General features: G+C 41.6%; 1 protein-coding gene across 2 annotated transcripts; it reads left to right on the plus strand.

Annotated features, from left to right (window-relative positions):
• Positions 1–4054: 4054 nt before the first annotated feature.
• On the plus strand, positions 4055–26260 carry LOC147880271 (phosphatidylinositol/phosphatidylcholine transfer protein SFH6-like). Of its 2 annotated transcripts, none has more exons than XM_087370681.1 (14): positions 4055–4204; positions 9318–9608; positions 10195–10294; positions 12299–12565; positions 14446–14523; positions 14700–14801; positions 14930–14979; positions 15068–15167; positions 15690–15788; positions 16311–16424; positions 24929–25067; positions 25154–25554; positions 25661–25735; positions 25836–26260. In XM_087370681.1, exons 2-14 carry the CDS (start codon positions 9325–9327, stop codon positions 25854–25856), a joined length of 1830 nt encoding a protein of 609 aa, XP_087226807.1. In that variant the 5' UTR covers positions 4055–4204; positions 9318–9324; the 3' UTR covers positions 25857–26260. The 2 variants fall into 2 exon arrangements, with proteins under 2 accessions (XP_087226807.1, XP_087226808.1); XM_087370682.1 differs by lacking the exon at positions 4055–4204 and adding an exon at positions 5051–5172.
• Positions 26261–26326: the final 66 nt, after the last annotated feature.

A 26326-nucleotide genomic window follows, 5' to 3' on the forward strand; every position in this document is an offset into this window, starting at 1 on the left:
GTGAGTATTAGTTCACAATAGCATAGATGTGTCATTTGATGTGCTAGCTTCTCTTGAAGAGGTTAACCTCGCAGTCCAACTAGCACCCCAACCATGGCAGTCATCTCGCTGGAATGCAATTTTTAGCACAATTTGAGCAATTTTTTGATAAGGAGAAGGACTTGTGTTCCAATGTGTGCAACCAACAAGTGAAGACCAAAGTTTACCATTTGGCCTTTTATTCATGACACCTTTTGAAGGGAGGGCCAACCCTATTCCCTTTATACCACTCTCTTTCCTCATTCTTTACAATCGTCTCCAAGGTCTCTCCTTGGCTAGCTCTTCAACCTAACAAAGAGGGATGGCAAAAAAATGTGCTCTCCTCGCATGACTAATTCTAGCTTCTATAGTTAAGAATATATCTTCAAATCATTCGTTTTATGTGGTAATGAGAAAAATTCTCCTTGTCCAAGATAGATAAACTAGTTCAAAGAGATCAAGAAAATGAAACGCGATCAAGAAAACATGCTCCCTTTGAAATCCAAGATAGGTAGATCAATTCAAAGAGATAAAAAAAAGGGGCTCTCTAAAGACTAATTCTTGCTTCTAAACTTAGGAGTCTATGTTCAAATAATTAGTTTCATGTGGTAACAAGAAAACTTCTCCTTGAAATCCAAAGGTAGATAGATTAGTTCAAAGAGGAGCTTGTAAAGTCCATTTTGTGCCAAAAAGCATTGACAAACCTTGACCACGTATTGAAAACATGGCTAACAAGAGAACTCATGAAATTGTGTCCATCCTATGCACTAATTATTCAAATATATTGCAAAAGATAGGGGAGACAAAGATAGCGATTCATAAGCTTTGTTGGCATGATGCTTATATCATGCATAACTATTTGAAAAATACATGAAGGGGTAGTGGTTGAGGTTGGGGAGTAGTCTGCAAAAGTGAGTAGTGCGTCCTTGTCATGGGAGTTTCATTAAATTTGTAGTTAAGATATAATAATATTAATCCTAGCACATCCCTGATCCCCTTTGCCTCAAGTTCTTCCCTAGCTCTCCCTTGGACGAAGAGGAGATATAGTGGAGTAGTGGTTGCAGCTCCATATAAGCTTTAGTAGTGTCATCTCCATCATAGTGTCACACTTAACATAAAAGTTTGGATTGTGAGTTCAAAAGTAAGGGAGGTGAGTAGGCCACGTAGGTCCTAGAATCCTCTCATGTCCTCGATGGGGGTTGGCATAGTTCATGCCATTGCTTGCATTGAGTTTGAATGTTCACCCAAATTTCTTACCCAAATATGTGTTGCACTATTTTAGGTGCTACAAGTATGGAGTACTTGATCGCACGTCACTTTCTAGCTTGGTGAAGATGCAATGTCACATAAACAAATGTATGGAAATGCAAATCAAATGTTTATTTATTGTTATTTCTATTCTCATGCATCTCTCATCTCATCCCAATTCTGTTTTGAAGTATTTTGAGGTCAGCTTCTCAAGTCCAAGTCCTAGTACAGACAAAATTTAAGAGTTACAAGTAGCTTGAATTTTATAGTTGGTTGTTACAACCAATACTATTTGACATGGGGTAATAAGAGGACATGTTTGAGGACAACTAAAATGTATCTTCACACTCTTGGCACTTCTGAACTTGTTAGATGTGACTTGCAAATAATTTTTCATATAATCATGTAATACTTAACACAATGCATCTCCAAAACATGTAAGCGGTAAAAAGACATGGGAGAAGGCTTTTCAAACAATGCTTTATAGTGGGGGGCCATACATTGATGACCATAAAAGTAGTATTCATCTCTCTCTCTCTCTCTCTCTCTCATTGTCTCTCCATACGCAATGTAAGATATCATCAAAAGAGTAGCGTAACTTGTATGCATGGAGAGGAAGAGGGAGATTTTATTGATAGATGGAGCAAGAAAATCAAAAGGAAAGGAGGTAAGTTATGGCATTGTTATCACCCGTGTTTGAGAGTCCTATAGAAACCGATGAACATTTTAAGAGGCATGAGCATGAGGGGTGTATTGATTTGTTTTAGCTTTTGTATAGTACTTAACAAAAAGGTGTGATGGTGGCTATGTGCATAACTTAAAGTGGTGAGTAGTGGATGTTGAGAACCACTTTAAAACCATCAACCATGGGCCTTTCATGTAAGTCAAAAGTTGAGGGGAGGGAGACAAAAGTAGTTCATTTTTTAGGGTGAAACAATGCCAGGATTGTTTTTAGGATGATACTTTAGCTTTGACGTGCAAGATTTTTGAAGGGGTACATAGAGGCTTTGAGGAGGCCTTTGAAGGGGGTGAGCACTGAAGCTATGCACCATTTTACCTGATGGAGAAGTTGTGTCAAGTGAGGAGGAAAAGGATTAAAAAATCATGTCAATAAGCTGCACAATGTGCATGCATCAACACTTTTGTAGAGGCATGGAAACATTATTGAAGCTGGTGTTGACCAATTGTGGGTGTGTAGAGGGATGGTAGCATGAATCACTCTATTGTTTACAACTTAACCCATTTGGTGGCATCTTGAAAAATAGAGCAAGATGAAAATAAAGCAAGATGCTTTGATGATTGAGATGAATCCTCAAAGCTTAAGTGACTTTGATGGGAGGCAGGCACAAATCGGGATGATGCCATAGAAATGGCTTTAGAGGACATTCCCAATTGGGCATTTTCCCCACTTTGTTGTTTCACGGGTGCCAAAAAAGGGAATTTCCAAGCGTCTTGTTACCCACTCAAGAGAAATGCTAACATTGGAAGATAGGGCAACTATACGTATGGATTTAGGGGTTCCACTATTGTCGCCCTCATGAGAGCAAATTTTTTTCGCCTATAGCATGTTTGTAGCAGCATGTAAAGGAATAGGAAAAAGCCACAAACTCTTGTAGGCTAAGGTTCCTCTTGCCAAAACATACTTGGAGCAGGTGCTAGTGGAAAACTCTTATCCTAATCAATTAGCACAAGTGCACATAGGCACTGCCACCTAGTGTAGTGGGAAGTGGGTGCTAACTTCTAAGGAGAAAGCAAGCTCGTTAAGGCTATTAAAAGGCAATTTTAGCTTGAAAGTAAAAAGCTTTGTAAGATGAACTCCTTAAAAGGCACGTTAAATCACCCTAAAGTAGTTTGTTTTGTTACAGGTGGAAGTTTGCAAAGGAGAATGTAATTCTCTCAGTTAGCTAGTTTTGGGCATCTCAGAACATCCATAGATGCCCAATGAGTTAGCTAATTTTGGGCATCCTAGAACATCCATAGATTCTTAGTTAGCCAGTTTGGGCATCATAGATGCCTAGTTAGTATTTTGAAGATGGAGAGTCGATTTTTCTCGATTTCGATAGATGCCCAACTAGTATTTAAAAGATGGGGAGCCGATATATTCTTGATTTCGAGGGTGGTTTTGTTGCGCAACACTCATGTGAAGTGAGATGGGGAGCCAATATTTTCTCGATTTCGAGGGCGGTTTTGTTGCGGAGCACTCATATGGAGTGCGCGGATGATTTGGAGCGAAGTGGGCCTTATTAAGTTAAAACAAGATGAATATCATTCATAAGGCCTGCTCGAGATCGAAAAAGAAGACGAATTGAATGTGCAGCATGGAAGAGGGGGCAGAAAGCTGAGAGAGAGGGGGAGAGAGAGGAGAGAGAGAGAGGATTTGAAGGGAAGAAATTAGCAATGAGAGAGAGAGAGAGAGAGAGAGAGAGAGAGAGAGAGAGGATTTGTAGCGTTGGTGTGGCTCCAAGCGACGCCAATCCCACAAAAACATGAGCTATCTGAAATGCCCATAGGCTTGACTTGAGCCTCCATATATGGCCAAAAATACAGAGGCGATACACTAAAGAATCACTTAAGCCTCCTATATGGCCATAAATACTGAGGGGATACACCAAAGAGAGAGGTGGAATTGATAATAAACTGGGCTTGTTTTATTAAATTAAAAAAAAAAAAAGGGGGGGGGGGAGGGGAGGTGGAATTGATGTGGCCTTCTCTTCTGTTTTTGTGTTGGGCTGATTTTCTCTCTCAGCCACGTCATCACTGCAAACATCAACAGCAAACCAACGTTCAATCTGTTAGTTTTTCCTCTCCAAAAATCACAAAATTTTCCTCTCCTTCCTTCTCTGCTTTGAAGTTTGCTTCATCTCTTTCACGCTCCATCCCGCGCCGGAGCACCTCCGGCACACAACCAGACTCCAGATCCGCCTCCTGCTCCCCGCAGGTTCTTCCCCCTTGCCCCCCTCCATCAATTTCTGGAAAAATTCGGGGTTTTTGGCTTCGTTCTGGTTGCTTTTACACTTCGCACCGCACTCGGCCGGCGTCTCCGGAGCATTGGGGGCAACGACGGGATCGCATGACTTGAAGCCGGCGTCCTGCATTGTAGGATTGATTAGTAGGCTGATCAGCGGAGACTAAGAACAAATTCAGCGAGAAACGGCAGAATTTCCCGTGTGTGTGTGTGTATCTGTGCAAAGAATTTCGGGAAAATTAAGGGGATGCGGCGGTCGCGAGTAAAGACTGGGAGAGCAGGCGGCCGTTTAAATAATAAACACAGGGAGCATGGAGGGGGATAATGGAACGGATAGGACGATGGAGAGGAGACTAAAGTAGAAATCGAGCGAGAAACGACAGATTGTGGTGAGTGGAGAGCACATGGAAGGGCTAATTAAAGGCAAAATTGCATTTAGGGAGAGCGAGAGGAACAACTGGCAGGTCGGCATGGAGGCAGCCTGGATTTGCCAAGCGGCAAAGATTCGGAAGAAAAGCAAAATAGAGAGAGTCTCCAGAGGAGAAAGGAAGGGAGAGGGCGGAAAGCACGACGAGAAGACGAAGAAATCACTCCCGAACAGCCCGTTGTGTCCGCATTACCACGCCTCACTGTCCGCCGAAGCATCTCCTACAGTCGCATTCATTTTATACCTTTTCTCCTTTCCCCTCCCGTTTTGCTTGTCTACTTTCTCTGGAGGACGAGCATACTTGCCGTCCTCCCCTTCCATATCCTCGCAGCTTCATTCCCCTCTCTCTCTCTCTCTCTCTCTCTCTCTCTCTCTCCCCCCCTTCCCTTCTCTGCATTTGCGCCCTCTCTCGAAAAACTGCCTTATTGAGATATACCTTGCCGTGCTCCAGTCTCACCCGATCCGGAGTTTGTTTCGCAGATTTGCATTTTCAAAGCCTTCGTATTCCGCAAAGGTCAGATCCTTAACAGAAACCTTAGGTACCTGAATGTTCTAGACGATTAGAGGCTTTGCAGAATTCCCTACAGGTCTGGCAGCGAGAAGCTCAAACGGTGTCGGCATGCTCATATTTGATCGGGCAAAACGTATTGTTCGATGGCTGTCATTAGCCGATCTATGGTCTGTCCAGAAACGCTTTTGGAAAAGCCATATGCGTGAGTTCGTATGCTGATGTAGGGTCGCGTTCGATCAGGGTATGAAGTTTCCCTTGGCTTTTATTCCTAGATCAATCTTCGAATAAGCTGATCGCTTCTTTCCAATGAAAGAGCCACTTCAAAGGGTACTATTCTGAAGATAGTATCATGCTCCAACCTTCTCTACATGTAACACCAGATCGGCTTGATGTTCAGCACGTTTCTTCTCACATGGTCTTCGTTTTAAAGGGCATTTCCGTGACTTTCGACAAAGAATTGTTAGGGGGGACCGATCTCTGGTTTGGTGTCCTTGAAACCGTAATTTGACATTCTTGAGAGCTGTCGTGTGAAAGAGCTTGTCCTCCCTATCGTGCTCTTGGTGTGTTTCAAGAGTCCGGTTTTACCATTTAACGTAAGCCTTGTGGTTTTGTACATTGAGATTTGCAGCTTCGACTATGCCCGCTTACATTCATACACCGGTAGATTTTTTGCAGTCCACCGAGCTTCCTGCAATGTCAAATTATTGCTTATGACTATTTTCATATTCAATCATTTGGGTTTGATGTAGTGTATTGGAGTCAAGCGTTATAAATCAATGAATGCCGGTCCCATGCAAGGATTTTTCTCGGTACTGTGTTGCACTCTTCATCTACCTCGAATATGGGTATATGTGTCTCTAAAGATTTGACATATTTTCACCCAATAATCTACAGCAAATAGATAAGAAGAAAACTCATAACCTAATGCAAGGGGCATCCTTAACTGGTGTCACTTCATAGAAAGGCATGCCTCGTGTGACCTGACACAACTGCTCATGACTCTTCTTGGAGGGTGTAACTCTTCTAGGGGCATATCCCATCAGATGGGACGCTTGTCCAAAGCATTATCTTTAGTTTTCCATTTATAGAATGTGTACGTTATTTAGTATGCTGTTCGTGAAAGTGTGCAACTCTACATTGGCATGCAGCCCCCAATGCCTTGGTAAGTCTTTGCCTCTCCATGTAAAGGGGCCTTTGGAGGAACGACCCTTTCGATATCAATTCCTTGTTTTTGATGTTATTCTTCTCTTTCCCTCCAAAAGTAGGTTTAGGAATACAATCCAGGATTCATTTTGGTTCAATCTGATTGCGTTTGCTTGCAGAATTTACCATAGCTGGCATCCAGGAGGAGGCAATGCCCCCTTCCTACTGACATTTTTGTTCTTTACACAAAGGAGATCTCAGCGGATGTTTTAGATGTAATACTGGAACAATGCCCTTTTGAGTAGGTTGTAATTCATGAAACATCTATGGGGCAGAGTTATTATTATCCCTAATAAGCTGAAATAAATGAATGACGTTGTCGTTGCTAGTATATTTGTTGGGTGGAGTCCAATTGTAAGATTTATTATCTTTAAAAAGTAGAAATGAACGATACTTGCTGGTGAGACTTGTTGAGACATCATCTTCCTCAAATGATTGCAATAGCTCTCCCTTGCCCAATGCAGATTTCAGCCTGTTAGAGCCCACAATGTGACTGGAGTAGGCCACCCATTTCTTTCCTGTGCTTACCACAAAGTTGAGAACAGTATTTGCCTTGTTGATGAAGTAGTTTGAACAACCTTTGTAGGATCCTCCAATAGCTCATGGCTCCCAACAATTTTGACAAAATTTGGAAATTACCACACACTTTGCTAAAATGGCTAAATTCTGTGGAGCAACCCTCTCCTCCATCCTAGCAATGCAGATTACAAACTAGCAGTAGCAGTGGTGGGTGTTCATCTTTGGTGGCGCTTTTGCCTTGTCTCTATGACGTTGTCAAATGAAACCAAGTGACTACTAATATGCAAAAGGGAATCACAGATTTCTAGTAAGATTTGGGTAGGGGACGGGCTTTGATACTTCTTTGTGAGTTGCCTTGTCCAGAGCTATGTAGGCGCTATCCATGTGTGCAATGGGGGAAATGGGCTTTTGATACTTCTTGGTGGGTTGCCTTGTTCCAAGCTATGAATGCATTATCCATTTGTGCAATGGGGACAATTTTATGGCATTAAGTGTTCTAAGTCTGGACGTGCAGGAATTGTTGCATGATTTGAGGAATCAAGTCTCCTAATTTCATATTTATCATTTTGGTACCCATCAATTTGTACTATAGTGGTTATGGCCTCATTTTGTGTGGGCTTAAATCAAATGGAGGAAACATGTATGTAGCACATTGTAGCTGTAAGATGGACAGCGAGTGACCCTAGGAGAAGGTATCTATAGGCGGTACAGCGGCAACTGGAAAACTTGTTCCTCATCAATCACTCTTATGTGATAGATCCAACATAAGATTTAACGGACATGTTACCTATCTAGCAGTTCAATAGACAATTGATCCATGGCCCATTTTGTGAGCCCTGGTAAAAGGGAGGATAGTAACATGTAGTACTAGTCATCCTGGATGGATAGTTTGTGACTTTAGGGTAACTTGTAAGGTACTCAAGCAGCGACACCTGTCTCCCCACTCAGCTCATCAATCATAGCATTAAGCACATCAAACCTCTGCAACAATCCAGGGCTAGTATTTCATAGGTGAATCATCTATGAAAACAGGCCCTGGGCAAATGCATGCGGCTCCTTTGAGCCGTCTATTAGGATAGTCATTGTGGAGAATTATGAAGGACCTTAGCTTCGGCTAATTGGGGAAAGGACGTATGGTGTTGGAAAGGCTGTGCCATATATCATTGCAGGAATGACCAAGTACTCAAAAAGCAATAGATTTGTTTGTGGGTCTTGAAACCGGGGTGGAATCGTGGTGACTCTAGTCTTGCTAGGGATGCCTACGCTTCTCAAGTTTGGCATGTGTAGTTGTTGCCATGGTACACCGTTGTAATGTAAGCAAGTCTCTTAAGTACGTGTACTGTTGGCGATGGAGAGGATCGTTTGCATATAGTAAGATGGAAACTAAGGAAAGCCAAGGGTGACCCCTCTTCTCCCATGGCATATACCAAGTTAGATATCTCACCATCTCATGTGTCCATCTTTTTGTACATGGACTCATCTTGAGACTCACTCGTATAATGCCACGATTACCCAATTAGCTTACCTTTGTATTTGTACCTTGTGTGAAGTCTCAGGATCTCGTGTTGGGGTGTGCAAAGGTAGGTCGTCACCATTCTGCTGTGGTACAATGTTAATGTGATAGCATGAATGGACTGTATTCAAAATCTGAAATGTTACTAAGAAAGCGTGATATAGCTCATGATTCAGCATACAAAGCTGCAATTGCCATCTTCGAAGGGAGTATTCGTTGTTCTTAATGTCTCGAAGTGGCTGAAAGATAGGCTCAAAGAGAGTTTTTACTATTTTTAGTTTTTGCAAATGGTTGGAAGATCTAAGGCTTCAGGAGCTGTGAATGAAGAGTGCCCAGTTGCTCCTTCTAGGCTGCAATAAGATGAAGACCTTGAAACAAATGGCTGCGTAGAAGCTGTGGCAGGTTCTTCTGCAAATTATTGTTCGGATCGAAGTTGTGATAGGTATTGTTACTTCAATTGGATGTGGCCAAGGCGATGTGTCATTTGGAAGAGTCTCAAGTCTTGTATGTAGCATATAAAAATGTTATGGTGTTGTAGGTCAAGGCCTTGATGTTACATTTTCCTAGTTGAACTTTGATTATTTCTTGCTAAGTTGAGGCTCATGGGTTGGCTTTATTTTTTGCTGACATGTTACTTACAGACTGCCTTCTTTCTTTGTTCTTTTGCTCGATTTATAAAATTAAATCAGTCTTACGAAGGTATACATACATATATAGCTCTTCCTTTGTTGTTCTTGTTTCACCTGTTTTGTCATTCTCCTTGAGCTTGTACAGCTTTTTTTCTTCTATAAATATATTCTAACTGGAATTAGTTTTTATCCAGATAATTGCCGTTTACTAAAATGCAAGGTTTTAGAGAAGTTGAAAGTATAGCATATCTATGTGCCATGCTTGATGTTTCTACTTTCTCCAGGACTTCGATGGCCCAGGAAGGACGAGAAAGAAAATCAGATGGGGAGCGAGACACTGACGATGAAAGGAGGGGTAAAACAAAGATTGGGGCACTGAAGGCAATGATCAATTCAAAAAAATTGAGGAACTCACTGAAAAGAAGGCGGAGAAAGACACACAGCTCGGTTCCCACTCTCGCAATCAAGGATGTTCGAGATGAGCATGAACAAAGAGCAGTTGATGCCTTTCGGCAGGCACTCATTGCAGAGAATTTACTCCCTGCAAGGCATGACGATTACCACATTCTTCTCAGGTAAGTGTTCACGTTGTTTGTGGTGGTACATCGTATATCCTACATAAATAGAAGAATCGCTTTTGATTGTCACTTGGGGCTTAAATTCTTATTGAAATGGCTACTGTATATGACCTTGCTCTTGCTGTTAGACAGTCTGTTTTGCTAAAGTGATGGTACTTTTTTCTTTTATTAGTGATGGTGCTTCTTGCAATGGTTGTGTTTGCTAAAGGTGGGATTTTTTTGTTGCTTGTCTTTCATATCTGGCTGGATTTTTTTGTTGCTTGTGTTTCATATCTGGGCTGGATTTTTTTTGGGGTCTTTGGATGATCTCAGCATTCACTGACCCCAAAAGTTGGGGATATGATACATATGTCTTGTTAAGATATAAGAACTTTACATGGTGGCATGAGTTGCAGTCCAAATCATTTGTTTCACACTGAAAGCGTTGAGATGAGCTGGCATTCAATGCTTTTATTATTAGAACACTGTTTGCATGAATAAATTCAATATTTACAAGATATCTACATCCCTCAAATGTTGTGACTTGATTAAACAGGCAAGCTCGTCATCCCATATACATGATAGTTTGAGTTTCTTAATGCAGGTTCTTGAAAGCACGCAAGTTTGACATTGAAAGGACGAAGAATATGTGGGCTGATATGCTTCAGTGGAGGAAAGAATTTGCTGTTGACACACTTGAAGAGGTATTGTAAGAGAACAATTACATTCTGGAGTGGCAGGCTATGGCTGCTTTTGGTATATCTAGCAAAGAACGTAGTTTGTTGTGCAAGTTACCCATTCCCTGTATGTGGCCTCCATAAATAGACTTTCATATCTTGTAACAGTGTACTCGATTTGGTCTCCAACCTTGCAGGTATGTTTATTCAGATGGCTTTTCTGCTTTCGTATTTATGTGCTCTTTTGAGAGTCCTATGTCAGTGGCTTATGTCAGCAAGGATGACATACATGGTGGCAGAAATCTAGTGCAAAAATCTTGTAAAAATAAATGCCCTCACTTACAGAAACTCAGTACGAAGGCTTTGTGTGCGTGGGCAGGGGTGTGTGAGAGCATATATGTGTCAATGGTATACACCCATCTTGCGTTGATGACGATGATGGGAATGTCATCGTAGCTTATCTTAGCAATTTGTGATGTAGTGGTTTTCAACCTTGTGGGTGAATTGTTTTTGAGAGGCTTAGTTTTGGTGGCATTTTACTAGGTTTTCACCTAGAATATAGTTACAGTGACTTAACCAATATGCAAACTTTGCCTATTGTGAAGTTTCCATTGTGTGTATGTATTAAAGCATATGTGTATGTAAAGTCGTCTACATGCACCTTTGTGGCATTGATGGCACTGGTGGGGATGTTAGAATAGCAAGTCCTTGGTAGACTTGTTCCTCTAAAGCAACACAATTTAATACCTCATGATAGTTGCTCTGGTTTGGTTATGCTGCAAGTGTGAGCATGTTGTTTTTGGGAGGATTGGGCATGTTCCTACATCATCCAGAATATGCTTCCGCCATATTAGTGGATATGCAGACCTCACCTTGTGAATTTTGTATTGTGTGGATGTGTGTATACATGAAAGCGTGTGTGTAAGCAAATGGTTCGCACTTCTGTTGGGCATTGCTGGCATTGGTGGGGTTGTCAGAATATCAAGTCCTTCTTATGCGTTATGGACTTGTTCTGCTAAAGAAACAACACAATGTAGTTCTGACCTCATGATAATCACTTTGAGTTCAGGCACATTACTAGATTTTGAGTAATGATATCATAGTTACAATAATGCTCTCCCTATCCAAAAAGCTCATTGGGAGAAATATTAGAGAAATGTGTTGCTGCAACTTTTCCTCCACTTGGGGAAATGTTACTGCCTTGCAAACGTTTGGGGTAGGAGGGAGCTATTCCCACATGGAAAAGTGGCATGCTTATGCAGCCCCCCTCACCCTCAATCCAGCCCTGGCATAAGGTTTTGTGAGGTACTCTTATCAGAGACTCGAGCAATGTAGAGACTCATCGTAGAAGACTGGGAGCTAAGGTGCAGACATCATACCCCATACTGCATGGATTTGATAGTGAGGAATTGGAAAAGATTTTTGTCATGGATTGTTATATCCCGGAGTAAAATGGTGTAGCCCTACTGGTAGGCTCAGTCCCTCCTGCATGGCTGTGTATCAATGTCAACTAAGCCCAACATTAGGCTGCCCTCGCACACACACAATCAATGATATGGCACTTACCGGAGATTATGCCAAGACCTGCCTGTGATTATATGAAAGGCCAGCATGGAGAGGAATAGTCGACCAATCCCAGGCCTTTCATGGAGTGGAATAGTCAAACATCCGAATACATAACCACGGATGTTCTACGCTGACGCTTTTACCTCATATAAAACAGGTGTCATTTCCTGCAAACTGACTACAATTAGGTAGTGGTGTCTTGCTGGCAGAAAGTCCAATTGTTGTTTGGAAGTGTGGGGTTCCAGTTGCACATATTGTGTAAAGGGCTTCTGAACATGCCAATTACAAGTATTAGGTGCCATTGCAAATGTGTCTCTCAAAACCACCAACTAAAAATGTTCTGCATTTATCTCTAAGTTATATAGTGGCAAGTCCTGATAACATCAATGCTTGTCATTAGTGTAATTACCAAAGTTTAAGTTAAGCAATTTTCTAAATTTGAGTAAAATTTGTTCTTCTGTTCAGGACTTCGACTATACAGAGCTTGATGAAGTGAGAAAATATTATCCACAAGGGCATCATGGGCTGGATAAGGAGGGAAGACCTGTATACATCGAGAGACTAGGGAAGGTGGAACCAAACAAACTGATGCAAGTTACAACTGTAGAGAGGTACTTGAAATATCATGTATTGGAGTTTGAGAGGTCCTTAAACAAGAAGTTTCCGGCATGTTCAGTAGCAGCAAAAAGGCACATAGACTCTACAACAACAATACTGGATGTTGCTGGTTTGGTATGTCCCTTATCCAGGTGTAACACATTGTATGGTTCCACATCATTAAGGTTAGGCTAAAAGGGGATGCTCTGAATTTGGGATAAGACACTCTCCAATTTAGTCTATTATGTGTCAGCCATCTTATTGGTGCAATACTTTGAATGTGGATTTTAAAACCAGGTTTTAGCATGTAATTGATACTACCCATTGAGATATTTCATTGTTTGGCCTTGGGAAGAATGTCGAGAGCGGTCAGAAATGTTCTCATTCTTGCGTGGTTGCAATTGTTCTGAAGGGCACATTAGTGACTGAGTTATGCTGTCTTTCTGGAGGGGTTGAAATTGTTCTGAACAATACATTAGTGTATCTACCCACTGCTTCCTTTTTTATTCTTTTTGGGGTGAATGTGTGAATGAGAGAAATAGCCAATGGGTTAAAAGAATTAAACACGTACTAAGGATGTTTGAATGCACATTCGAGTCCTCATTTATTGTTTGGTTCGACCTGTGCTAGCATTCGTTTATGGAGTTTCCATTGAGAACCTGATCCTCTCGTCACTAATACATTTACTTGGTTTCAGTGTCCTTGTTTGGTCTTCTGTCCTCTTGTTATTGTGGATGTTTTATGTGCAGCCAAACGTTGTTATTGTGATAATTTCAATCGCAAGCTTTGATGATGATGCAGCATAGTTGGAGCAAAGCAGTTGATGCCAGCTGTAAGAGTCTTTAGAGCCTTTCTAGGATGCATCTCGCCTGTTAAAGTCTTCCACCTTTTTTCCTTTTTGGTGAGAGGGGGGGAGGTCCTTACACGCAAGAGGTGCCACCCTCATCCCTCCAAAAGAGAAGGGAGAACCTTTAGTATGTTGTTCTGCTCGTAAGGAATCTCAGGAACAGGGGCTGACAACTCCCAAACACCATCCTCTAGCAACTGTAGCGGCCATCGTCGAGAGGGGGGAACCACGTCATATGCCTCTATCTGGAAAACTTGCTGCCCATGAATCCTGTAAGCTAGGGAATAAAGATCACTAGAGAAGGTGTGGCCCCCCTTTGTTAGCCAAGCAACCATCCACCATGTGAAATCCCTCTGTATCCCCTGCATGCTAGCAACAATCCAGAGAGCTCCCATCCAGATCCTCTACGCTGCTAGGTAGCCCCATAGACATTGTGGGATCATCTCCAAATCTCTGTCTGCGCAGCAATGGCATCTGTTGTCCACTCGCATCTGCTCCAGCCAAAGCCCAATGGGCAAGCCTCCATAGGCTACCATCCAAAAATAAGATATCTTCTGCAGCCTGAGACGGGACTACATATGAGACCTATAATGTGAGATGACCTCGTGGTGGAGCTATTGCTTTACCCAGTGTTTCTCTCACAAAGGGGTCTAGTTAGCTATCTTCAACTGAAGACGTCAGCCTATAATCCTTTGCCACTCCAACACCTCCATAGCAATATCCGCTTCTAGGTCCTTTGTTGTCTCTAGCTAAATAAGGCCCCATGTCCCAACCCTATAGAATCTGTGATGGAAAGAGCCAAGGGACTACTGCAAAACTGAACGTTGAGGGATACTCCGGTCCTGGAGAATTGACCATACCAATAGGGCGGGTTCCTCCAAAGAGAGAAACCAAAAGGAACATCAATAGTGCCTTTAAAGCTTTAGATTCATGAAACTTTTGATTGCTCATCAATATACTGTATTTGGCAAAAATAATAATTGAAAACAAAAGACATGTTTCCCTCTCCTTTCCTCCAAAGAGAGAAACCAAAAGGAACATCAATAGTGCCTTTAAAGCTTTAGATTCATGAAACTTTTGATTGCTCATCAATATACTGTATTTGGCAAAAATAATAATTGAAAACAAAAGACACGCCTCTTACGACTCTTAATGATTGATATGACAGGGCCTGAAGAATGTCAGTAAAAATGCAAGGGACCTTGTGTTGCGAATCCACAAAATTGATGCTGACAACTATCCTGAGGTTGATGATACTTAGAAGTAGAGAGCAATATTGATTTTTCAGTTGTGAATTTTTCTATAGTCTCAAACATTTCTTTATTATTTTTTTGATCTGAGCTTTGTCACCGTGATTTTTAATTCTTATGAAATGGGTTGTAATGTACATCAATATCTTGGATTCTGTTATGCTTTTTTTAGACATTGCACCGTATGTTCATCATAAACGCTGGTCCAGGCTTCAGGCTTTTATGGAATTCCATAAAAGGATTTCTAGATCCAAAGACCACAACGAAAATCAGTGTATGATTTTTCAGACCTGCTCTTTAATACACGTGTTCTAGTTGCACTAGATGTGAAGACTATTGCAGTCAATTATGTTGATTTCAGTTTAAGTTGTTGATTTCAGTCTAAGTCCTTTTTCCTTGCAGGTCTTGGGAAATAAGTATCAGAGCAAGCTTTTGGAGGTGATAGATGCAAGGTAAGCTGTTTCTTTGGTTGAATATATGCAAAATTATTTACTCTTTTGGAGGAGTGGACATGATATTGGCTCTTATTTGTTTGAACAGCCAACTACCTGAGTTCCTGGGAGGAGATTGTAACTGTGCTGATGAAGGAGGATGCCTCCATTCTGACAAGGGGCCTTGGAATGATCCAGTTATCATGCAGGTGGGAGAAATTTCTCGAAACGGTGTTACAAGGGCCGTCCCTTCCTCGCTGGTCATAATTGCCCTGCTTTATGATGAAACAGCAGTCTCAGAAGCCTTTGTTTGTTATAGCTTTCCTTGCATTCCTGCTTGTTAGGATTCGTTTGCAATAGTGCTGTGCCTTTATTGATGCCTTTCCTTAATGGTTTTGTCAGATGCATTATTCTTTCATCAACCCTTTGTCTTATTCGCAGGAGATGTTTTGCCTGAATACTAATTCAACAATTTGTTTAAGACCTCAATGTATGAAGGAAGAGCTGCTTGCTAGATTCAGCATTTCTTGCTCACTGGTCTTAAACATGCACTGGAAGGCCATTTTTTGGATCTTACACATGGTATAAGAAGCCTATGACTGACTTTTGGATGAGATGGTCTTGACATATACAGGGTCAGCAGAACAATGTGTAGGTCACACTAGTATCATACACGGGAATGATGGTTGTGACATGCCATTTTTGTGTTGAATTTTTTTTGCTATTCTCAGGCAGTCATGGATGGCGAGGTGCAAAATGCGCGACAGATAGTCACGATATCAAGTGTGGATGGCAAAGCTCCTACCCTTGTCAGGCCAGACTCTACAAAGGTGAATCGATTCTAATGTCTTTTGCTTGTTGATCACCATCATGTGATCTTCAGCTATTTATGATTCAAAGCTCATCTCTATCTTTTCTAATGAATTATGATTCACGATGACTACTCTCTATACACTCTTCATTGATACTAGTTCATGGACACATTTTTTCCACATATCTCCAGGATCTCTAGCTGCTCTAGCTTGTTAAGTTTTTGGCTTTTGTGCTATCTCATATGTACATCCACGGGACCTTAGATAGCGATGGATGTTAATTTATCATCTAATTGCAGATTAGATTTTCATGAATTGTCGACTCAATCGCCCCCCCCCTCTCGCCCCTTTCCCAACACACGCACACAAACAAACACACGCACGCACGCACGCTTTTTGTGCTGCTTTAGTCCGTCATATGCTTCATGCATCTGTGCTGCTTTGACATCTTTTAGTAGTGGTATACGCGTAATAGCATGCATTCAAAGGCGTACACAATTCTCACTTGGCATTTCACATTGGTCTTTATTCCTGTTGCAGAGTAAAGAGTTGGATCTATCAACTGCAGAGTCAGGGTCAGATGTGGATGATGTCATCTCACCTCAAGGCAGTATAATTTATCGGCAACCGAAATTGACACCTGTGCATGAAGAGGTATGATTTTCTTGACACAAGCTAGCATTGCTTGGGATGGATGGCTTTAGCCTTTTTTGGTCGTTTTAATGCACTAGCATTATAAGAAGTTGTTAGCAGCTGTGCCAAACATTGTTTATTTTCTTAGGTATCTTTTGACATTCATCTTTCCTTTCGTGTGCCCCCCCCCCCCCCCCCAAAAAAAAAAAAAAACACGCCCCCTTTCCACAACCTAAAAAAGAGAAAAGAAAAAAAAAGAATAGTCTCAATTGATCTTTTGACATTCACCTCATGGGGCTCAGAGGGGGTGCATAGTCTTAGGTCTGTGCCCACTGCCTTGTCTTGTGGCTGCAATCTCACTCCCTATCTCCATCCGAAATTTATGAGATGAGGTCGTGAGCTGATCCATGTCATTCTGTACTGCCTGGGAGAGGTGGATTATAGGTACCCATGTGTTTGATTGAAATCATCCTCAGTCAGGTGGGGGAAATGCTCTCCGTAGAAGGCCATCTCGGTGGCATGTGGCTGTGGCTGCAATCTCACTCCCTATCTCTATCCGAAATTTATGAGATGAGGTCGTGAGCTGATCCATGTCGTTCTGTACTGCCTGGGAGAGGTGGATTTATAGGTACCCATGTGTTTGATTGAAATCATCCTCAGTCAGGTGGGGGAAATGCTCTCCGTAGAAGGCCATCTTGGTGGCATGTGGCTGTGGCAGGGATACCTATTTCCGCTGAAATCTGAGAATACACTCTGTCACTAGTCATGTGGGAAGAGATGGGGCACAACTGCCATTACTTGCAAGCCATTTGCATGATGTAAATCATACTGGTCTGATTCACTTGGCCTACCTCATCATGTTTCTCTTGAACATTATGCATTGCCTCAGTGCACAAGTACATGTGTTCATTTGCATTTTATTGGTAGTAATCATTATGGGCATAATTGCGCTCCCTGGCATCACCTTTGGCGATTTGTCAAATCTTGATACTTCTTTCTACAGTCCCTTGCCATGAGTCCATTGCCCTTACAAAAATGACATTGGTAAAGTAGCAATGAATGATGAGATTGTTGCCCTTACAAAAAATGACATTGGTACCCACCCTTCCTTACAAGGTCAAGTATTAGCCAAATGGCTGAATGGTTAGGTGTAAGGCCAACGTGTTGCACGAGGGTTTTTGGCTATGAAGAGTCAATTGGCTGACAGCATAATGCAAATGAGTTCTAGAATTCTTACAATGAGTGGCAATTGCAAAGACAAGTTTGAGACGACCTTGAGTGAGCACACAAGATGCCACTAAAGCCCTCCGAGGAGGCACACAACATCCATACCAAACTTTGATTTTTATAGTCTGTTGTACATTCCAACTAGATTTTTATAGTCTGTTGTACTCCGCGGGTCTTTAGAAACCCAGTATAGCTGCTTATGCTTGGGCACTGATTACGACATAAGTGTTGCTTTGCTTGCTAAGTATGTCTTCCTTTTGTTTTTCATAAAAGTTTTTGTTTACCTGTTTTTTCTTCTCTTTTATTTTCTTTGTAGATTTTTGATCTTTAGAGCAACAAAAATTCTAAATTTGTATGATTGGACTTATTCTAGTCTTACAAAGGTATATATACATTATAACTAGGTTAAAGGAGGGTATAACACCATGATAACCCTTGATACCACTCTCTTTCCTCATTCTTTACAATCATCTTGGGCCAAGAGCTTGGGCCCATTTGTCTCCAAGGTCTCTCCTCAGCTAGCTCTTCAACCTAACAAAGAGGGATGGTACAATGTAGGCCATCTTCAACCTAACAAAGAGGGATGGCAAAAAAATGTGCTCTTCTTGCATGACTAATTCTAGCTTCTATAGTTAAGATTATATCTACAAATCATTCGTTTTATGTGGTAATGAGAAAAATTCTCCTTGAAATCCAAGATAGATAAACTAGTTCAAAGAGATCAAGAAAATGAAACGTGATCAAGAAAACGTGCTCCCTTTGAAATCCAAGATAGGTAGATCAATTCAAAGAGAGAAAAAAAAGGGGCTGTCTAAAGACTAATTCTTGCTTCTAAACTTAAGAGTCTATGTTCAAGTAATTAGTTTCATGTGGTAACAAGAAAACTTCTCCTTGAAATCCAAAGGTAGATAAATTAGTTCAAAGAGGAGCTTGTAAATTAGTTTTTGTTTACCTCTTTTTTCTTCTCTCATATTCTCTTTTAGTTTCTCTTTTATTTTCTGTGTAGATTTTTGATCTGTAGAACAACAAAAAATCTACATTTGTATGATTGGACTTATTCTAGTCTTACAAAGGTATAGTTCAAAGAGGAGCTTGTAAAGTCCTTTTTGTGCCAAAAAGCATTGAGAAACCTTGACCACATATTGAAAACATGGCTAACAAGAGAACTCATGAAATTTTGTCCATCCTATGCACTAAGTATTCAAAATAAATTGCAAAACATAAGGGAGACAAAGACAATGATTTATAAGCTTTGTTGGCATGATGCTTATATAATGCATAAGTATTTGAAAAATACATGAAGGGGTAGTGGTTGAGGTTGGGGAATGGTCTATAAAAGTGAGTAGTGCGTCCTTGTCATGGGAGTTTCATTAAGTTTGTAGTTAAGATATACTAATATTAATCCTAGCACATCCATGATCCCCTTTGCCTCGAGTTCTTCCCTAGCTCTCCCTTGGACGAAGAGGAGATATAGTGGAGTAGTGGTTGTGGCTTCATATGTGCTTTAGTAGTGTCATTTCCATCATAGTGTCACACTTAACATAAAAGTTTGGATTGTGAGTTCAAAAGTAAGGGAGGTGAGTAGGCCACGTAGGTCTTAGAATCCTCTCGTGTACTCGATGGGGGTTGGCATAGTTCATGCCATTGCTTGCTTTGAGTTTGAATGTTCACCCAAATTTCTTACCCAAATATGTGTTGCACTATTTTAGGTGCTACAAGTATGGAGTACTTGATCGCATGTCACTTTCTAGCTTGGTGAAGATGCAATGTCACATAAACAAATGTATGGAAATGCAAATCAAATGTTTATTTATTGTTATTTCTATTCTCATGCATCTCTCATCTCATCTGGCTCACAAGGACTTGGACCCGACAAGGTGATCTCAAAATACTTCAAAACAGAATTGGAGTACAGACAAAATTTAAGAGTTACAAGTAGCTTGAATTTTATAGTTGGTTGTTTCAACCAATACTATTTGACATGAGGTAATAAGAGGACATGTTTGAGGACAACGAAAATGCATTTTCACACTCTTGGCACTTTTGAACTTGTTAGACGTGACTTGCAAATAGTTTATCGTATGATCATGTAATACTTAACACAATGCATCTTCAAAACATGTAAGCGGTAAAAAGACATGGGAGAAGGCTTTTCAAACAATGCTTTATAGTGGGGGGCCATACATTGATGACCATAAAAGTAGTATTCATCTCTCTCTCTCTCTCTCTCTCTCTCATTGTCTCTCCATCCGCAATGTAAGATATCATCAAAAGAGTAGCGTAACTTGTACACATGGAGAGGAAGAGGGAGATTTTATTGATAGATGGAGCAATAAAATCAAAAGGAAAGGAGGTAAGTTATGGCATTGTTCGATGAACATTTTAAGAGGCATGAGCATGAGGGGTGTATTGATTTGTTTTAGCTTTTGTATAGTATTTAACAAAAAGGTGTGATGGTGGCTATGTGCATAACTTAAAGTGGTGAGGAGTGGATGTTGAGAACCACTTTAAAAGGCCATCAACCATGGGCCTTTCGTGTAAGTCAAAAGTTGAGGGGAGGGAGACAAAAGTAGTTCATTTTTCAGGGTGAAACAATGCCAGGATTGTTTTTAGGATGATACTTTAGCTTTGACGTGCAAGATTTTTGAAGGGGTACATAGAGGCTTTGAGGAGGCCTTTGAAGGTGGTGAGCACTGAAGCTATGCACCATTTTACCTGATGGAGAGGTTGTGTCAAGTGAGGAGGAAAAGGATAAAAAAATGATGTCAATAAGCTGCACAATGTGCATGCATCAACACTTTTGTAGAGGCATGGAAACATTATTGAAGGTGGTGTTGACCGATTGTAGGTGTGTTGAGGGATGGTAGCATGAATCACTCTATTGTTTACAACTTAACCCATTTGGTGGCGTCTTGAAAAATAGAGCAAGATGATCCAAAAATAAAGCAAGATGCTTTGATGATTGAGATGAATCCTCAAAGCTTAAGCGACTTTGATGGGAGGATGATGCCATAGAAATGGCTTTAGAGGACATTCCCAATTGGGCATTTTCCCCACTTTGTTGTTTCACGGTTGCCAAAAAAGGGAATTTCCAAGCGTCTTGTTACCCACTCAAGAGAAATGCTAACATTGGAAGATAGGGCAACTATAAGTATGGATTTAGGGGTTCCACTATTGTCGCCCTCATGAGAGCAAATCTTTTTCACCTATAGCATGTTTGCAGTAGCATGTGAAGGAATAGGAGAAAGCCACAAACTCTTGCAGGCTAAGGTTCCTCTTGCCAAACATACTTGGAGCAGGTGCTAATGGAAAACTCTTATCCTAACCAATTAGCACAAGTGCACATAGGCACTGCCTCCTAGTGTAGTGGGAAGTGGGTGCTAACTTCTAAGGAGAAAGCAATGCTTGTTAGGGCTATTAAAATGCAATTTTAGCTTGAAAGTAAAAGCTTTGTAAGATGAACTCCTTAAAAGGCACCTTACATCACCCTAAAGTAGTTTGTTTTGTTACAGGTGAAAGTTTGCAAAGGAGAATGTAATTCTCTCAGTTAGCTAGTTTTGGGCATCTCAGAACATCCATAGATGCCCAATGAGTTAGCTAGTTTTGGGCATCCTAGAACATCCAATGATGCCCCAAAACTTCCATCGATTCTTAGTTAGCCAGTTTTGGGCATCATAGATGCCCAGTCAGTATTTTGAAGATGGAGAGTCGATTTTTCTCGATTTCAATAGGTGCCCAACCAGTATTTTGAAGATGGTGTGCCGATATATTCTTCATTTCGAGGGCGGTTTTGTTGCACAGCACTCATCTGGAGTGAGATGGGGAGCCGATATTTTCTTGATTTCGAGGGCGGTTTTGTTGCTAAACACTCATGGAGTGCGCTGATGATTTGGAGCAAAGTGGGCCTTATTAAGTTAAAACAAGATGAATATCATTCATAAGGCCTGCTCGAGATCGAAAAAGAAGACGAATTGAATGTGCAGCATGGAAAAGGGGGCAGAAAGCTGAGAGAGAGTAGGAGAGAGGGAGAAAGAGAGAGAGAGAGAGAGGATTTGAAGGGAAGAAATTAGCAAAGAGAGAGAGAGAGAGAGAGAGAGAGAGAGAGAGAGAGAGGATTTGTAGCGTTGGTGTGGCTCCAAGCGGCGCAAATTCCACAAAAACATGAGCTTTCTGAAATGCGCATCGGCTTCACTTAAGCCTGCATATATGGTAGGCCAAACATACAGAGGCGAAAGACTAAAGAGAGGTGGAATTGATATAATTGGCTTGTTTTATTTAATTTAAAAAAAAAAAGGGGGGGGAGGGGAGGTGGAATTGATGTGGCCTTCTCTGTCTGTTTTTGTAATAAAAGAGAGAAAAAGAGAGAAGGAAAGAGAGGAGAAAAGAGAGGAGGGAAAGAGAGAAAAAGAGAGAAGGAAAGAGATGAGAAAAGAGACGAAAAGAGAAGGAAAGAGAGGAGATAAGAGAGGAAAAGAGAGGAAAAGAGAGGAAAAGAGAGGAGAAAAAAGAGAGGAGATAAGAGAGAAAATAGAGGAGGGAAAGACAGAAAAAGAGAGAAGGAAAGAGATGAGAAAAGGGACGAAAAGAGAAGGAAAGAGAGGAGCTGATTTTCTCTCAGCCACGTCATCACTGCAAACAACAAAAGCAAACCAACCTTCAATCTGTTCTTTCCTTTCCAAAAATCCCAAAATTTCCCTCTCCTTCCTTCTCTGCTTTGAAGTTTGCTTCATCTCTTTCAGGCTGCATCCCGTGCCGGAACAGCACCTCCGGCACACAACCAGACTCCAGATCCGCCTCCTGCTCCCCGCAGGTTCTTCCCCCTTGCCCCCCTCCATCAATTTCTTGAAAAATTAGGGGTTTTTGGCTTCATTCTGGTTGCTTTTACACTTCGCACCGCAGTCGGCTGGTGTCTCTGGAGGATTGGGGGCAACGATGGGATCGCATCACTTGAAGCCGGCATCCTGCATTGTAGGATTGATTATTAGGCTGATCAGTGGAGACTAAGAACAAATTCAGCAAGAAACGGCAGAATTTCCCGTGTGTGTGTGACTATGAAGAGTCAATTGGCTGACAGCATAATGCAAATTTTCTTTTGTTTGCGATAACCTATTCTAGGCAGATGAGGTGGCTTTTCATGCCCCTGCTTAAGAGTTTGGGGTGTCAATTGGTGGCCTAGTGGCCTATCCAAAAAATATGTGCTGCGTTGTATGGTTCCCCCAGATCTGCCATCAGACTGCTGGCATAAGCAAGGCGTTCCACCTTAAACAGCATTCAGCTTTGCCAAAGTGTCAAAGTTTGCACAAGGTATGGAGCGTTTTTCCATTGAAAGAGGTTGTTGCTCCATGTTGCCGAATGAACATGGTCCACACTCCTAACAAGAAGCTAGCTAGACTGTATATATGACAGTCTATACATTAATGATAATAAACATGTCAATGATCAAAACTCAAAGTGAATTCTCCAAACTCAAAAGTCAATCCTCCTCATCTAACAACTCCACGTTCTACTCGTGGAACGCATCCTCGCTTACTGAAAGATAGCCTCTGATGAATTGGGTGACTCAGCAGTGTCTGCAATATCACTGCTCTCTCAAAAGCATGCCCTTGTCCACCTGCTCTGCCTGCACCTTGTCCTTAATGTACATTTTGTCTCACAGACCGAGGCAGAGAAGTCCTGTGACCATAGTAGCTCCAATGTCAGGGCCTCTGCTATAGCACTGCGATAAGGAGTCGGGGACTCGTCCGTCGACAACGAAGAGCGAAAATCTCCTGATGAAGTCAGTCAAAAGCATTATTGAGAAAATACTGGATCTTTCGAAACCCAGATGGCAGCTTATGCTTTTGTACTGATGAGAATAAGATATGAGAATATAATTTAGCTTTGCTTACTAAGTTATTTTAAACATTCTTGTCCTCATTTACTCATAATTTTGTTTAAAGTCACTTACAAACTCCCTTCGTTCCTTTATTCTTTCAATGGTTTAATAAGAATTTTGATTTATAAGATTAGATCTTACGAAAGTATTGTTTGCAAAGTCCCATACATAAGGCTAATGGGTGGCTGCACTGCTGCTTGAGACAGCTGTTGGAAAGGTCACCTCCCCTTCTGTAAGCCCCCAAAGAGGAGAGGGGGGGGGAGGGAGACCTAGAGCAGGATATGCCCAAAGAAGAGAGAGAGAGGGGTCTGCCACAAGCACCTCACAGGGGAAGAAGGCTGCAGCAGATGGCGAGGCATCCCGGCATGGAACTGGCCTGGAAGAAGGCAGATTTTAAGCAGCAGGTAAGAGGAGTATCCCTGGGCCAGAGGTGCCTGGGATGAGCTTGTCTATGGGCAGGTTAAGGGCCTGCAGGAGGGACTGGCAGCAGCATCCAATGGGCCAGGTACTACAGCAAAGGGAGGGGCTGCAAAAGGGCAGCACCCTGCCCTTATATAGGGCCAAGAAGGCTGGTCGGTGGGCCAACCAGGTCGGCCAGCCCGGTGGTTTCTATATCTGACTGCATCATTGTCTATTTACTAGTCTGCACATCTATTTGAAGCACATAAAGTTAAGAAGTTTGTGATTCCACTTACCACACACACTGTGTGAGCTCCTGGGCTTTTCTATCAGTCTTTTGCTGTGCATACCCTCTGTTGGTTGATTTCTAACAGCAGCATGCTGTGGCAGCAAAAACTCAGGTGGTGGCAAAAGTGTCAGTCAAAAAGCCAGCCCAACCTCACGGAAATATTAGTTAGGAGCTGAAGTCGCTTGCACGCAAAGGAAGTGAGTGTGGGGAGAGTAAAATCTAGGGAATTCTACTAGTTCGGGACAGCAGGCTACATTTAGTAGCATTTTGCTGGGCTTAAAGAGTTTTCTAACCTTATGTAGAACATTTCTGTTTTGGGATTGAAATCAATTGCTCTTGCAAACTTTCTTCCAAGAATATTTGATTGCTGTGCATCCTCCCACTCAACACCATTTTGAGATCACCTCCAACTCCCCTTGTGGTGTCGTTTCTGGATTTAGAAAGATCCTCCTTCCTACCACGACCCGCTATAGGGAGCCCTGGCAGGGAGTTTTAAAACTAGTTTGCAGCTTTGTTTCTGATTCTTTTTCCAATTCCTCCGGAAATTATGTCATGTACAAGATTGCCACAAATTAGAGAACATTCATTCATATGTGAAATTGATTATCAGAATAGTCCTTAGGGTTTGCGTGAAAAGTGTTCCTCTGTAGAAATAGGCTGTTGGAAAACTCTATCTGAGGTATAGCCTAGATGAAGTGATGAATCTCTTCTTGTTGTGCTATTGCTTTTTGACAGGGACGGTTAAATACCAATGGAATTTTGTCTGACTACTCCCCAGAGTTATCAGGAGCAGAGTCTATTCCTATTGTTGATAAGGCTATTGATGGTGGGTGGGGAAAGAAGGTAACTGTAAAGAATCCAAATCTTGTGAAAGGTAGACTCTCTCTCTCTCTCTCTCTCTCACTCACTCAGTTCTTTTACTCCTGTGCCTTTCTTTCCCTAATGCGCCTCGTCTTTCAGGAAATCTTGGAGTATCTGCTGTGAAGGTGCCTTTCAGTAAAATCTTTTATGGGATGGTGGCGGTCATCATGGCTGTTGTCTTCAGCATTTTGTCAGTTTTCCGCCACATTCGTAATGGTTGCAGCTGCAGTGGCAAACGTACGGTGGCCAAGGAAGAAAAACCTTACACAAAGCCGATTCGTTACAAGGAGATGCCACATAATATGGAGCCTCCATATGCTTTCTATCCCTCAGTGTATTTTGATGCATCTCCAGCCATCCGAAAGAGGCTTGACAGATTAGAAGAGAAGGTCACTTTGTTGAGCAAGAATCAGGAGCCACATAATCCGAAAGAAGCTCTTCTAGATGCATCCTTGGAACGAATAAGGTCATTGGAGACAGAATTGGCAGAGACACGGAAGGTGTGTGCACTCCCTTCAATATCTTGTTTAGCTGGAGGGAACACCTTTTTTTTTTGGGTTCTTAGCTTGCTATCATCTGATTGGTTTGTGGGTTGTCTTTTGAAAGGCTATGCGAGCTGTGCTGGAGAAACAGACTGAGCTGCACAGTTGCCTTGAACGATTCAAAGAGTCAAAATGGAAGGTGAGAAAAGGCATGTCGTTTTTGTTTTTTGGATTTGTAACTTATTTCCTCTATTTTATATCCATATTTGTAATTTCTCTGTTGTAAATGTTTGTAACAGAGGAGGGCAAGCTGTTGGTAAAGCAATCTGGTGTTGTCTCATTGAGAGATGGGCACTACTTTTCTTGCAATAAAAGTGCCATGATAAAAAGAGAATATTGAACTGCCTATAATAAGTGCTACAGCCAGTTTTAAGAGGGTCGTATTATAATGATCTTTGGAAACGTGCTGTGGGTGATGGCTTAAACGGTTGGGTTTGAATGATGATGCTTAACTGAAAGGTTGCTTTAAGTGAATTATTCACAAGAAGGTTATCTTGACTCCGATAGAAAGTCATTGGCCTACTGTACCAGATCCTGTTTTACGGCTCTGCAGGTATTTTCTTTGATCAGGCAGAGCCTGTCCATTCTAGTTTCTACGTCCTTCTGTGCTTTTGCACCAAGTGTAATTGAATAAGGCCGGCATTTGGAAGACAGCGTTTTGATATCAAGCCAGCCTACCAGCTGAGAGAGTAAGTACCGATATCTGAATCTTTCCTTCTATCGTGGCTAC

Source organism: Dipteris shenzhenensis, chromosome 32 (genome assembly GCF_047967505.1).
Source record: "Dipteris shenzhenensis isolate YYH24624 ecotype China chromosome 32, Dip_SZ_1.0, whole genome shotgun sequence".
In the NCBI taxonomy this organism is placed as follows: domain Eukaryota; kingdom Viridiplantae; phylum Streptophyta; class Polypodiopsida; order Gleicheniales; family Dipteridaceae; genus Dipteris; species Dipteris shenzhenensis.